Consider the following 15,381-nt stretch of genomic DNA (forward strand, 5'->3'; position numbering starts at 1 on the left):
TATAAGATCCATTTTTTTACTAATTAAAGTTAAATATTACTTTAAATAAGTATATTTTTACAATAATATTATTTTTTATCCCATAAAATTATAAATAATTAATATATTGAATATTAACAATGTTTATATTTTTAAATTCTCAAATTTATTAACATTTTAGTAAATTAAACTCTTTGTATATTATTATAATATTTATAATTTTAAATAAAACACAAAAAATAGACATCGAGAAGGATAATTATAAAAAGAATTTATTAATCCAATGATATTATTATTTAAAGGTGTGAAAAGTAATGACATTCTCATTATTATAGACAAAAAAAAATTATACTTTGAAAAAAAGAGTATTCCGTGATAATAATTTTTTTTGAACCAATCATAAAAATATAATTTCAGAAAAAATATTCTCTTTGATAATTTTTTTTTCGCGAACCAAACTCTATGTAAAAGTAAAGCTTCAACTGACAACGAAATTATAGAGTGATTGGCCTATATTGTAGGCTCACGAAGACTATTCTAGAGGTGAATCCAGAGGAGAGCATGCTAAGTTTTGTACTTTGTAAAGAGACTGTGGAGGGTGAGATCTCGATTCTGTTCGTCCGGAGAGAGAAGGAAGTAAAAGAGTCGTGGATTGTGGAGTAGAGCCCCACAAAAAGGCAAAAGCTAAGCCAATTAGCCGAAGCCTTTATAAGTAGCCGTCAGCGAAAACAGTATAGAATTTAAGAAATCTCTATATATAGGAAGAGTTGCATTACCATACTATTATATTCTGCATACCAAGACGAAACTAAGAGGGAAACAGCTCTGGGTTTCTGCTTTTTTCATTCTGCTCCTTCGATTTTATGCTCATTTTCCCCTGGGCTCAGGTTTGTGTTCTTATTTTCCTTTCTATTTTCATGTGCCTGTCAGGAAGGAAAAAATTTCTCTTCTTTTTTCCTTTTAATTCTATCTCAATCTTGCCCATTTCTTGATTTCCCTTTGACAGACGAACCATCACACACACACACACACACACACACACACACATATATATATATATATATTATTATATGTAGTTTTCATTTCTCTTTTTGGATTTATTGATATGCAAAGGAAATCGAGTTTTTTTTCTGTAATATTTTTCCAGTTCTAACGTTGTTGTTTTCTTTGCTCGACATTTTAAGATTCCTTCTCAAAGCTGCGTTCTTTTTCTTTGTCTACCGTCATTTGTTTTCAAGCCTTTGGTATTTCGCCATCACACGGGAATTCAAAACTCTTCTTCTTCTTTTTCATTTTGCAAGTATTTGGTTTCTACTCTGAGTTTGTGCCTGATTCAAATTTAATGCTCATTTTTCATTCAATTTACTGATTGTATTTTTTTTCTTTTGCCTCTTAAGCTGATTCAAATAGGCTAGAGAGGAAAAAGAAAGTAGGATGGGTTCTAATTCTGGGCAACCCCAGTTCATTGCTAGTACCGGGAACCGCAGTTTCTCAAATACCCCGCTGATTCAGAATGCAGATACTAATCAAATAGTGGTGCCTGACGTGAGTTTGATTTTTCATTCATGATATAATCTTTTATTCTATCCATTTTTTTTTCCTTGAATTGAAGGTTTCCTACATTTGTTGAAACTTATTTCATCTTTTTAATAAGGAACGTAAAATGTTGAAACGGTTTCTTAGTGTTGACATGGCTGGATTAAGTTGATGGGTGGCCTTGTTGTAACCCTGACTCAGATTGAGAGAGAGATTAAGTTGATGTGAGATTCTGAGTGTGAATTATTTGGTGGTTTAGTTGAAAAATGACCTATAGGTGTTTTTTTGGAAAGAATTTCGATATATGAAACGGTCCGATATGTAGGAAGGACAGTTAGTGTCATCTTAGGTGGGCAATTTAAGAATTAACTGATGACTTTTTCGATTGTTTTACTCCATAGAAGGATTTGGTAAGAGATTGTGTTTGAATAGTCTCTGATGAGGTGAGTCGATTATGGATTCCAAAACTTGCATGACATACTGTGATTTGTTTAAAGTCGTGTGAAGTCTGCTTTGCTGCTGCTGGAATGAATATGTCAATATCTTTGATAATATTAGCTGGGGTTCTTTATCTTTTTTGGGTAATCAATCACTATAATTGTATTATCATTAAGACATAGTTAGAAAATTAAAGATTTATTTTAACAAAGCGTTTAATCCATGTTTCTTCTTCTATTTTCCAGTGGACTCGCTATTCATATTTACTTATTGCTATTTCTTCCTATTTATTTGATCATCACATAGTGGTTAATTAAAATTTGGAAGTATTTTTTCTGGATTCTATACTGGACCATGATATATGAATTTTACAGTTTTTTTTCCTGAACAAGTTCCTGTTATTACTAAAAAACAAGATTTCATATTGTTTTTTAATTGAGAATTTACTATGGCTTTTTGTATGATTATTTAATTTTTTTCTGGAGCTATGAATTTTTTATTGCTGGCATTTTTATTTATGCAGAGAAAAAGCTGGAAAAACTTATTTGCATACATGGGTCCTGGATTCCTTGTTTCAATTGCATATATTGATCCTGGAAATTGTAAGACTGATCTCTTACGAAATCTTTTGTATTCAGAAAAGTTACATAATTATATTATTGTAACTCTACTCTTTTGTCTTATAGTTGAAACTGATCTCCAAGCCGGAGCGCAGTACAAGTATGGAGTGAGTACTTTCTACTGTAGTTATTTGGTTTGCAAACGATTATCATTTTTCTCAACAGAATTTGACAATTTGGTAGCGCCTCCCATTTGCAAAGGAGAGTCGGGATATAGAGTGAAAATACTTGGGAAGTCATCCCATGGGTTGTAAAACTTGCCAATTTCTATATTTTGTTATCATCGTCATTATTATTATTGTTACTTTGCAAGTGTCCCATAGTAATGGTATTATTTATATAAAAAATCATTTTCCGGAACTACTTTAAATGGGAAAAGGGTCTCCTATTGTAGTCTGTTTGAGCTGCAATAGACATCGCTAACATTGAGTACATGTGAGGAAGCTACTATTAGCTTCTCTTTATTTAATCTTTCGTTTCTTTTCCTTCGTTTTTTTTTCTCTTTTTGGAAAAAAATTCCAAAAATTTACTTCCTCGGTTCCTCTTAAGATAATTTTATCTTTCTTGCAGTTACTTTGGATCATATTAGTGGCTTCATGTGCTGCTCTTGTTATTCAGTCCCTGGCTGCCAATTTGGGTGTTGTCACAGGTGTATATTACTATATATTTATATATATTTTGCTATTGATATTTGTTTTCATTTCATTGTTGCTTTCATTGTTGCAGGGAAGCGTATATTACTACATATTTATATATATTTTGCAACTGATATTTGCTTTCATTTCATTGTTGCAGGGAAGCATTTAGCAGAACACTGCAGAGCTGAATATCCTAGAGGTCCAAATTTCGTCTTATGGGTTCTTGCTGAAATAGCTATTGTTGCATGCGATATTCCTGAAGGTGACTATAGATCGTTTTTGCTTAAAAAGCTGAGGTCTTTATCACCACATGATGAATGTCTTAATTTAACTGGAAATTTCCCTAAAGGGAAATAACATAAGAAATTATATTTTATATTAAAGAAAATGAAGGTTTGTTGACATTTCATTCATTTTAATGTTGGTTAAATATTTGTTTATGATTCATTAAGCTTCCATTTCCTACTTTCGACTTTTAGCCTTCTAAAGCTATTGATAACAGTTGGTTGGGAAATAGTGGATGCTAGCCTGGGGCTTATTATCTATTATTCATTTCCTTCAGCACTCATTTGCTCTTTCCCTGCTTATGACTTATGATCCGTTCCTTGTCCAGTAATTGGCACAGCCTTTGCGTTGAACATGCTCTTCAACATCCCAGTTTGGATTGGTGTCCTTTTGACAGGGCTCAGTACATTGGTTCTTCTAGCATTGCAGCAATATGGGGTATGTCGATCTGCAGATTTCGAGTTCATTCTTCTGTGTTATTGGACCAAGAAAACATATTTATTGACATGTTTACTTAGCACGGATTTTGATTACTTGGAATAAGCTCAAGCATTTGCCCCTGTTCTTCAGGTTAGGAAGCTTGAGTTTTTTATCGCTTTTCTTGTGCTTACAATTGCTGGGTGCTTTTTTGCGGAGCTTAACTATGCAAAGCCTGTGGCTAGTGAAGTTCTTAATGGCCTTTTTGTTCCTCAACTCAGAGGAAATGGTGCCACTGGTCTAGCCATTTCACTCCTTGGAGCTATGGTTATGCCGTAGGTGTCGTTATTCTTCCTAGTTTCTAGTGATTTCTTCCATATGAGCCATTGTAAATCTATTCAGTTCTGTGACCTTTTACAGGCACAATCTCTTTCTCCACTCTGCACTGGTGCTTTCCAGGAAAATCCCACGATCCGTTCGGGGTATTAAGGTAATTTTTTGGGCAAATTTAAGTTCTTTAACCGGACTACTTTTGCACTCGCTTTTCCTTGTGCAACTAGAAATGTGATCTGAGTGTGCTTGCATGCCAACCATAATTGAAAATCTTACGACATCAGCCTCCTTTGAAGCTTGAATTGTATAGTTTACGAAAACAAATGAAGTGAGTTAAAGTTGTCATTGGTCAATTGATTGCTCTAGGAATATGATCTCCGCAAGGCTTGTTTAAAAGTTAAATTTACACTAAAAAAATAGTCAAAAGTGATATCATTCGCTACAATATGAAGTGCTATATGTTAGCGATGATTTCTTTTTAATGTACCAATGAGCAACATCTGAAGCATTACCATTTTTCTGCAGGAGGCTTGCAGATTTTATATGATAGAAAGTGGCTTTGCTTTGATGGTGGCGTTTCTCATTAACATATCTGTCATCTCTGTAAGTGGTGCAGTTTGCAATTCCACGAATTTGAATCAAGAAGATAAACATAGCTGTGAGGATTTAGATCTGAACAAAGCCTCATTCTTACTAAGAGTATGTGGTTCTGAGCCATTTTAAGATTTCTTTAGTTCCCTTACTTCCCTGCCTCTTGGGTTTTAATTGATAATTCTCGTGTTTCTTTATCTTAAAATAATCTTTGTGCTCTCCTGAGCATGCTCGATTCAGAAAATGAATATTGTTTATATTGTTGTTTACAGAATGTCTTAGGCAGTTGGAGTTCAAAACTTTTTGCAGTTGCTTTGCTTGCATCAGGTCAGAGTTCTACCATAACAGGAACATATGCCGGACAATATGTAATGCAGGTACTCTTTTACTCTATTCGGCATCTTTTTGCAGGTCATTTTCCTTGAGTTTTCGGAATTAAACAACATATGCAATTCTATTTTGAAATTTTGAATCTAAATGTATGTCACTTGGAGATAAAAATTACTTCGTTCTATCTCTTTCATTTCCTTCTATATTTCAATTAGAAAAGATTGGTTGATGTCTTTTTTTCCTTTTAAGTAACTTGATAGTTGCAATTTATATAGAAGCCTCTTGTGTATCTCAATTGCTCCCTGCTCGAGATATGTGCTTATTGCATTATTTTTTGATTTCTTTCAACCATTCCCTTCGTTTCTGTAGGGCTTTCTTGATTTACGGCTAACACCATGGATTCGGAACATGCTTACTCGATGCTTGGCCATTGTACCTAGTTTAATTGTTGCTGTAATTGGCGGCTCAGCTGGGGCTGGACAGCTAATTATCATTGCTTCGGTATGAAATACTTGCTTATAACGCTTTCTGTTTCCCTTTTTCCTTTTTCTCCTGGGTTGTCTAATTGGAATAAACTGTTGGAATATAAAGAGATGAACTTTCAATAGTATGGAGGAAAGGGATCACGATTTAAGTTTGCATCATCAGCAAGTTATTTATACCTTAATTTTGTGTTAGCAGATGATTTTATCCTTTGAGCTACCTTTTGCTCTAATTCCACTTCTCAAGTTCACCAGCAGTAAGACGAAGATGGAGGCACACGTAAACTCAATAGCGGTAATGACTGTTCCTTTCTTTCCCAATTTAAGGCTAAGGCGTTATCTAGTTACAAGTTTGATAGAAGTATTATTACCAACTTTGTTCTAGGGAGTTGCTTGACTAACCAGTTATTGGAATTATATAGCTGAGAACCTTAAAACATAAAACCATTAATCAAATGAATGGAATATATCCTCCGTCGACGTTTGGATATTGGTAATAATTTCACATTAACTATATATAGCTAGAAGAAAGTATATGTACATTTCATGGTATCTGTAACTGACCATTTCTGATTTCTGTCATCCAACAGCCTACTTATTCGATAAGTTCTATGCAGGTTTCCGCAATCACATGGATCATCGGTTCTCTGATCATGGGTATAAACATATACTATCTTATGACGAGCTTCATCCACTTGCTTCTTCACAATCACTGGGAGCTTGTTGCAGTCGTGTTTTTGGGGATATTTGGATTTTCAGGGGTGGCGATTTATTTGGCTGCAATTGCTTACCTGGTCTTCCGACCAAACAAAGAGGCAACACACCTTCTGGCATTAACTACGCCCGAAAATCAACAGATGGTTAACGACTCTGGTAACTCATCCATGTACTGTCTCCCTCGAGAAGATATAGTAAGCATGCAGTTACCTCAGAGGCGGGAGACGGAGGACATATGAATAACAGACAATACCTCACATTAGGGAGGCAGGTTTCGACGTAGTTTTATTGTTTTCCTTAAATAGTACAGTATCAGATTTACTCGGTAGGAAGGAAAGAGAAAGGAGTGTGAATCGAAAAACCTTGCCAATTCGAGTATGGCGATATATTTGATAATAGATGTTGTGATTTCCATACCATCTTTTAACATTTCCCTCATAGAAAATAGTGGTTTCAACACCAGTAAAATGGTGGCATTGGCCTACAAAAGGTGATGAACTGCAAACTAAGGTTAGGACTGTGCTCTGATGGACTAGAAGAATTAACAAATTTTTTGAAGGTAAGAAACCAATAATTTAATGGTCATTTGTTTGAACTTCGAAGAGGTGGTGCGCTGGTCTGTCAACTGAGTTTTTGGCCCTTGGGCCTCAGCTTTTTACCAATATCCTTGGGCCATATTGTGTTGACTCGAGCCTGATGTTGAACAAACGGTGCTCGGATGAGCTTTCTTGTCCAGAGCGGTGTAGGAAGCTGGATATTGGTGCAGATATGTCCAGGACGTAGGGATTTTGAGGCTTGTGGATTGGAGGTTTAGCAAGCTTTGTGGACCATACTTCTATGTTTCAATCCAATGAAGCAACCAAAATAAGAAGAAAAAAACCCGAGATTCCTACCCACAATGATGAAAGCGAGAAAAAGACAAAAAAGAAAAAAGAAACCTTGATTAAAGATTTTAAAAAATCATGTTGGTAGAATGAATCGGCTGAATTAGTATTCAGTTTTTTAATCTTAATTTTATTTAATTATTATTGAATCGATTAAATAAAAAAACTAATAATTTAAATAATTCGATCATCAATCTAATTGTTAGAGGAGTACAAAAAATACAGATAAGTTGTTCGGCCAATGTTTTTTCCTCTCGTGTTTTTATCCTTAGACTAATACGTAGGAATATTATTGGTATTATTATAACCTCAGAAATCAAATCTCAATAACTGATAAAGAGAGGAGAAAGCAAAATTTATAAGCAAATGAAACATAATATTTTATAATTTTACACATATTTCATTTAGTTGCTCAATTACAAGACAGAAATGTTGAACAGATTATTAAGTCCCAATAACCTATTTTGCTAAATAATAAGCACCCATCTTAAGATTAAACGGATACAAAGGGCTTGTTAACACTTTTGCCATCCATCCAGGCCCAGTAATGGTAGCCATCCATAGTGCACGTCTCCACTTCCCTTAATAAACAGTAGGTAGTTTAGCACAAGCATTGATTGTCTGATATTTTATGATTGAATACGAATCACTGAATCTTCCTGGTGTTGAGATGGTATAGGCAGATGACCTTTCTCCTGTAAGCTCTTCACTGTTTCGTATAGGCACTGCTTCACCGGGGTGAACTCCAATCCCAACTCCCTCAGCTTCTGGTTCGAGAATTTGTACGGTTTTTTCCTCGGATTATTTTCGTCCGAGCACCTATATAATCGAGATATTATTATAAAAAAGATGTAAATCAAACTAAAAAATTGTAGTGACATTGGATATTCAAAATAGAGACCAAAACCAAAGCTTCACTTATAAGAATAAATCAATTTCCCTTGAATGATTGAAGTTGATTGGGTGGGTAGAATAAAATATCCACTTCACCCAATTTTCTTCAGATAATCTGACAGGGACATTTGTAGTAGGTGAAGATCCTTCTAAACCACAATTTATAGTTACCTACCCTGTTTTTTTTTTTTAAAAAAAAAACAGAAACCCTTCACTTTTTTTTTTCTAGGAGTATCAGGCAAGATTTACGTCATTTAGTCAAAGCTGGAGCACCGGTTACCGCACACCACCCCCAGCCCCTTTCACTTGAGAATGAAACATGGTTTACCCCACACCATTCCCCAGTCCATGCCTATATTTATTTTTTTAGAAGTCGAAAAATTAAACATATAGACTTATACCAAACACATATACATATCTAACTGGAAATTACCAACTAGCTAAGACTGCATGCAGGTATTCGTTATCTTTATCAATTATTTCACTGAACTAAAATATTTCATATTCTTCCACTAATAGCATTTTATGCCATTAAATAAACTAAAATATCACATGGTGAGCCCTATAAATTATGTCCTTTTTATTAAAAAAACAACTAATACTTGACGATTCTTGATATGCCTCGTGTCTATTATTATTATTTTAAACCCAATTTGCTAATTTTCAAGCAGCGCAGATGGGTTGCCCCACTTCCTAAATTTTAAAGTTGTCGTTTTTTGACTAAGTTTCTCGACCACCAATTTTGTCAACGTTCATATGGGGAGGGGGGGGGGGGAACACAATTTGGGTGAGTAATTATCAGTAAAAAGACATACTTGGTAGGGATGGGATACTCGGGGAACAACTTGGCCAGAATCTCCACCACCTCTCCACGATGGAGGACGTTCTCGGCACAGAGGTATCGGCCGGAGGCAGCAGGATTCTCGAAGACAAGAATGTGTGCTAAGGCAACATCTCTCTGACGTGAACATAGGCTTGAACTGAATTGGCGTAGGTCTTTGTGGAGCCGGTTAAGTACTTGAGGATGTGAACAGTGCTGGCGTTCACCGTTGGTTGCAGCAATGGACCCAACACCAAAACTGGGGCTACCACCACAAGGTCCTCCCCTTTCTCCTTGGCTGTTTCCCAGGCTGCCTGCTCTGCCACTGCCTTCCCATAACAATACCAATTCTGCAATTTGTATACCCATCATTCATTCATTTTTTATAATTGTAATGTTCTCAGTGTATCAATTGCAAAAAAGGTAAAAAAATGCACAGAAAAGTTCCCAGTCAAAGACCAGGTCTGTCCAAATTGTCTATTCCCGATCATTTGTGTTACAGTTTACGACCATTTAACCTAACTCATTTATTGAACAAATCCAGAATGTTGAAGTAGTCTCGAATGCAAAAATTATCAAACAATAATCCCCCCAAAAAAGTAATCCAAATCAATCCCACATTAGATAAAAATAACCCAATTTGAATGTCGTTTCCTTTTGTAATCTATAGCACCAAGAATTTAAATCCACCATTAGTCAGGTTGTGTTATATATGGGGGAATTTAAACGTTTGCCTCAAGTAGGAGTTCAAAACGTAAGACGATGAATTCATTAGCATTGGGATAAAACGCCTTGAGTTGATATCGAGTCTTGAATTAAAATTACCTTAGTTTTTGCAGAACTCGAGATCACTCCAGCAAGACTCGTCGACAACTACATCAGGGCTCCTGTTGGGGTCCATGTACACTGCGCCGATTGAAGACGTGAACACCACACGCTGAACCTTGGCATCCGCCGCTGCCATTATCACATTCTTCGTACCATTCACAGCCGGCTCCACCATTTGTTCCTTTAAATTAATAAGAAAAATGGAAAAAGTATTATTCTGAAAAGGCTCAAAACCATGAAAAACAACAAGGTAAATGATTAGCTTCGTATGTCAGATTTATTTTTATGCTTAATTAATAATTATAAATTATATTAAATTCTCAAGTTCAGCTTTCAAGTTTCAAAACTCTCTTTAAATAATCTGACAGGAAATTTAAGGACAAAAGAATCTGAGAAAAAAAAATAAAAAAGGTAGAAAATCAGAAATATATTCAAGTAAAAGGAATTTCCCGGAGAAGAATTTAAGTAATTTTAGCTATTGGGATGGTGGCCCACTACATTCGCGGATAAGGTCGACGAAGTAAGAAAGCAATATCAAGTACATTTTCAATGTCACGCCTTAGTTGAGCTGTGTCTTTCAGCTTTTTTTTATAAACAGAAGTAGAGTTGATTCACCTCTATATTTTCTCATCAAAATTTCCCTGGAACCAAACACGAAATTAAACATATAGTAGAACAAAAAAAAGGCGGAATAAGGAAAAACCAACTTACAGGATCATCAGTCACAGGTGAAGCAGTATGGAAAACTACATCACAACCATTAATGGCTTCCTTAAGAGACTGGTAATCAAGAAGATCAGCTTTGTGAAGAGATAGCTCTTGTTCGCTCCTTCAAGCTCTCTCAAATGAGAATTCTTGGGATCATCTAAACAGAAAAGCCAACGTCCAAAGAGAAATTAGAGCCCGTCTAACTTAGACAAATATTAATGACAAATGTCGTTCTTCGGTCTTTAAACTACAACCAACCTGGGTTCCTTACAGTGCCTTTGACGGTGTAACCTCTTTCAAGAAGAAGCTTGACAATCCAAGAAGCGATGAAGCCAACGGCACCGGTGACACAGACGGTGGTGCCATTACGGGAAGAGCTATCAATTGGCATATTTAGTACTTAGAAGTTGGCCTTTGTGTTGTGGGATTTTGGTGCTTTACTTTGTTGGGATGACAATTGGTAATGGGGTCGTTATTTATAACCCAACCTCTCCGGTTACCTTCTCACCTACTAAAGGTAACTTCAAAATTAATATAAATTAGATGAAAAAAAGGTACACAGGAATTTGGTAAGTTATTATATTGGTGTATTATTTTTTTAAAGTGATGTATTTGGTAAGCTTATTATTATTATTATTTATTATAGTAATGGTATATACATCTTCCGTTTTGCTTGTTGTATATCCTTAAATTAGATGAAAAAAAGGTACACAGGAATTTGGTAAGTTATTATATTGGTGTATTATTTTTTTAAAGTGATGTATTTGGTAAGCTATTATTATTATTATTATTTTATTATAGTGTAATGGTTATATTACATCTTCCGTTTTTGCTTGTTGTATATCCTTAGGCAAATTAGATGGATTAGGTTTGATTACAAACCGATAACTATACACAACTGTATAAAGACAGAGATAAATACGACGGATGGATGATTGTCACGCTTGATGATTACGGATGAATATCGTTAATGATGAATATCATTAAATTGATTTATAAAACGTTAAATTATAAAATACTAAACGTATAATTATAAATTAGTTAAAAATCTAAATTTAATTTAATTAAAATATAATATTTATAAAACATTAAAATCCGATTGGTTCCGACACGACCCGATCAGGTCGGGTTTTTTTAAAAAAATCAGGGTCGGGTCAGGTTTTTTTAAGTGTGATGATAGGGTCGGGTTAGGTTTGGGTTTAGGGTAAAAAATATATGACCGACCCGAAAAAATATATAATTTTATCTTATATTTGGGAATAATTACAATAATACCCCTTTATATATAACTTTTTTAAATTAAGTCACTGTTTTTATTGAATAAAAAATATTTTTTTATTATTTCGGGTCGAGTCAGGTTTCTAAGTTATATATCGGGTCGGGTGAAATTTTGTTTTAGTCGGGTCGGATCGGGTCTCAGGTGGAGGATTCTTTGTTCTCGGGTCGGGTCGGGTGGACCAAAAACCCGACCCATGCCCATCCATACTTTTACTTTAACCATTGATTTTTCAATTTTGTCAATCGGATGACCTAACTATTTAAATATTGTCAATCAAATCACATGCCGTCAAATATTAACGGAGGAGAAGATGTGGCAGTTAATAAAGTTTATATAATTACACATTTAATCCTCATTACTTACACATGCTATTAATTTGGTCCTAACTTTTGTTTACATAAATTTAATCCTCAATCCGATGGTGACATGTGTCATTGTGTAATTGGATTTTTTTAATATTTTTTAATAATTTTTCATCCAAAAAAATAGCATCACGTGTCACCAATTGAATGAATGAAAAATAAATTAACTCAATAACTGGTACTGGTAAAGTTTAAACATGAAACGCAAGATAAAAAACTTAGCATCTTAACCACTAAACTAGACCTGTAAATTTGTCTAGTATAAAGAACATAATCTATATAATTTATAATATAGTTAATGGTAATGAATGATCTTATAAGGACTCAAACATGAAATAATTGAATAGTATGAAAATATAAAATACATATAAACAAATATTATAATTGATTAACAAATGAATATGTTTTATTTATATTTTAAATCACATTTGATGTAAATATTAAAATAAAAAGTGAATTTAATATGTTATAATTGAAATGTATCATTTTACATATTTTAATTTAATAAATTGTCTTCATTATTCTAATTTTATTGAATTGAAGTGTATCGTATCTTATATTTTAAAATATTATAATGTCGATCGAATTCTAATCTTATTTAACAAGTCTATATTAAAATAGACTAATTCAATAAAATCAACTTTCCCCTAAAATTTTCTTCAAATATAATAATGAATAAATAATAAAATATAAAATTCTTATTCTAACTGTGATATAAACAAATCAATACATAAGTTAAAATGTTTACTACGATAAGCCCTCAACTATCAGGAAAATTCGAATTCAACGAAGATCTTCTTTATATTTTAATTATAATAAATTAATTTTTTTTATTTTTTCATTAAAATGATTTAAAATATAAATAAAATACATTCATATATTAATCAGTTATAATATTTGTGTATATATATATATATCATATTATCGTATTATTCAATGATTCTATGTTGGAGTTCTTATTAGGTCATTTTTCTTTTTTTATTGTCATTAATTATGTATATTATGTTGTGATAGGTTTGTCATTTAAATGGTGCAACCCAGTGGTTAGGGTGTTTACTTCCTCTCGTCACGTCTTGGGTTTAAACCCCACCAGCAGCGGTTATTGGTTCAATGTATTTTCTATTCATTCAATTGATGACAAGTGGCAACATATGATTGGATGAAAATTTATTAAATTAAATAAAAAATATTAAGAAAAAAATCCAATCATATAGTGACACATGTCACCATATGATTGAGGATTAAATTTATTGAATTAATTAAAAGTTTGGACCAAATTAATAGAATGTGTAAGTAATGAGGATCAAATGTATAATTAAACAAATTTTATTAACTGTCACGTCATCTCCTCTGTTAATATTTAACGATAGGTGGCTTGATTGACAAGATTTAAATAGTTAGATGCTTCGATTGACAAAATTAAAAAGTCAATGATTAAAGTAAAAGATGTAAATAGTTAGGTGGTCAATGATATAGTTTACCCTAAAACTAATGGTTTATATTTTAATTAAATTACATTTAGATTTTTAACTTGTCGAAACGATTTTCGATCTTAAAAAATAAATTTAATTTTTAATTAAAAATTTTAATTTAAAAATCTCGTATCGAATAATTTGAGATTCTCTTTTAAAAGTAAAGTGAAAACGGTTCGAGGAGTCGTCACCAATAATTGATTAGGGTGTGATTGAACACCCAAAATGTTTTGTCATTTAATAAGAATTATTATTTTTAAATTATTAAAACAACATTTTAAGGTATGTGCACCAAAAATTGAGTTCGAGAGTCGATTACTCGTGGGGAATGATTAGCACCCCCACGACGCCATAAATTGGTACCAAATCGATTAATTAATTGTCTTTGCAATGAAATCTACAAGTTCGAATTTAATTTAGTTTAAGATCCCTTTAAATAATACTATTTGAATTTTAGAACTTGAATTTTAGAACGAAACATAATAATACTTGATTATTTCCCATAAAAAAATCGACATCTCATACCTCGAGGCAGTCAATTCCTAGTCTAATAAAAATAAAATAATACTATCATTCTATTCTAAGATTCATTATTAACTTAAATGCATGAATGATAATAAAATTAAACAAATTAAATTAAAAATTATCAATCCTTTTAAAAAGAAAAAGAATATTTGATTATTTAAAGACATCGATATCAGATCTTTTATAAGTTCTAACGATCTTTTATCGAAGAAATTAATAGACGAAAATTTTTCATTCTCTCGTTCCCAAATTTTAAGTGAAATAATTTATTGAAGTTTCACTCGTGAGATACGCTTTCATTTTAAAATTATCGGAAATAACTTTCTCATACGTTAAAAAAATCATTCCTCGATGACTTTAAAATGAAGGAGTATTACTCTTAATCTAATTATTTGGGTTGGGTCAAGTTGCTCATGAGGATAAATGGCGGGGGACACCTGTACATTATAAGGCACAATTATACATAGATATGTCTATTTGCTGTGCACCACATAACTTGGAAAGCAAAGAACTTAAAATGCACGTGAAATACATAGCCATATATTTACAGGACATATGAGTATGCACCATTACAATTAAGTAAAAAGAGGTAAAATAATAATAACAGCTAATTAAAAGAGGAAATTAGGGACATGGATGAATTTGGGCATCGAACAAGAAGAGCATCAGAAAAATAAAAATAACAATAGCATATCAAAGAGGACTAAAATGGAATTTAACAAAACTACAAGCACTAGAATTAGCATAAACCCCAAACATGCTTAGGACTAAAATAAAAATTAGATAAAATCATATTCCAAATGTAAAACACCATTAGATTAAGAACAATGTAATATAGGATGAAAAAGTAATGCAAGTGGAATATGAAGACAAAATTAAAAAAAAATTGGAAAGCTAGATACGAGGACTAAAACACAACAGCTTTAAACTAGAAGGGGCTCTCACAAAAATAACCCCTGACTACCTAGCCTCCTAAAAATGTTGCCGTTTTGGTAGTGATATATGTAGGATATTTTGGGTGAATGTTTACCCTAGCCACCATTCTGTTTTTCCTTTCTATTTCCCTAAATATTTCCTCTGCACCGTTTCTCTCATCTTTTCCTTCCCTCCTTTCTGTTTCTTCTCCCAAACTAACAAACGACTGCATCCAGGGCTCATCAACGACACCAGCCACCGTTTATAGCGATCAGCTTGCCTCTGACCCCTCTCAAAACCTAGAAACACGCCAAATATCCTAAAGCCA

The 15,381-nt window shown here is 33.2% G+C and overlaps 1 protein-coding gene and 1 pseudogene across 2 annotated transcripts; one reads left to right on the forward strand and one right to left on the reverse strand.

Moving 5' to 3' along the window:
• Positions 1-776: 776 nt before the first annotated feature.
• On the forward strand, positions 777-6,606 carry LOC120117069 (metal transporter Nramp6-like). 2 transcript variants are annotated; one of them, XM_039137405.1, is made up of 14 exons: positions 777-866; positions 1,377-1,524; positions 2,477-2,555; positions 2,640-2,680; positions 3,144-3,222; positions 3,369-3,473; positions 3,825-3,934; positions 4,067-4,248; positions 4,334-4,403; positions 4,772-4,945; positions 5,110-5,214; positions 5,537-5,668; positions 5,849-5,944; positions 6,267-6,606. In XM_039137405.1, exons 2-14 carry the CDS (start codon positions 1,414-1,416, stop codon positions 6,603-6,605), a joined length of 1,623 nt encoding a protein of 540 aa, XP_038993336.1. In that variant the 5' UTR covers positions 777-866; positions 1,377-1,413; the 3' UTR covers position 6,606. The 2 variants fall into 2 exon arrangements, with proteins under 2 accessions (XP_038993336.1, XP_038993335.1); XM_039137404.1 differs by having other exon boundaries at positions 803-866; positions 1,390-1,524.
• A 999-nt stretch (positions 6,607-7,605) lies between these two features.
• LOC120117070 lies at positions 7,606-10,937 on the reverse strand (annotated as a pseudogene).
• Positions 10,938-15,381: the final 4,444 nt, after the last annotated feature.

This window comes from Hibiscus syriacus, unplaced genomic scaffold, assembly GCF_006381635.1.
Source record: "Hibiscus syriacus cultivar Baekdansim isolate YM2019G1 unplaced genomic scaffold, ASM638163v2 tig00110318_pilon, whole genome shotgun sequence".
In the NCBI taxonomy this organism is placed as follows: Eukaryota; Viridiplantae; Streptophyta; class Magnoliopsida; order Malvales; family Malvaceae; genus Hibiscus; species Hibiscus syriacus.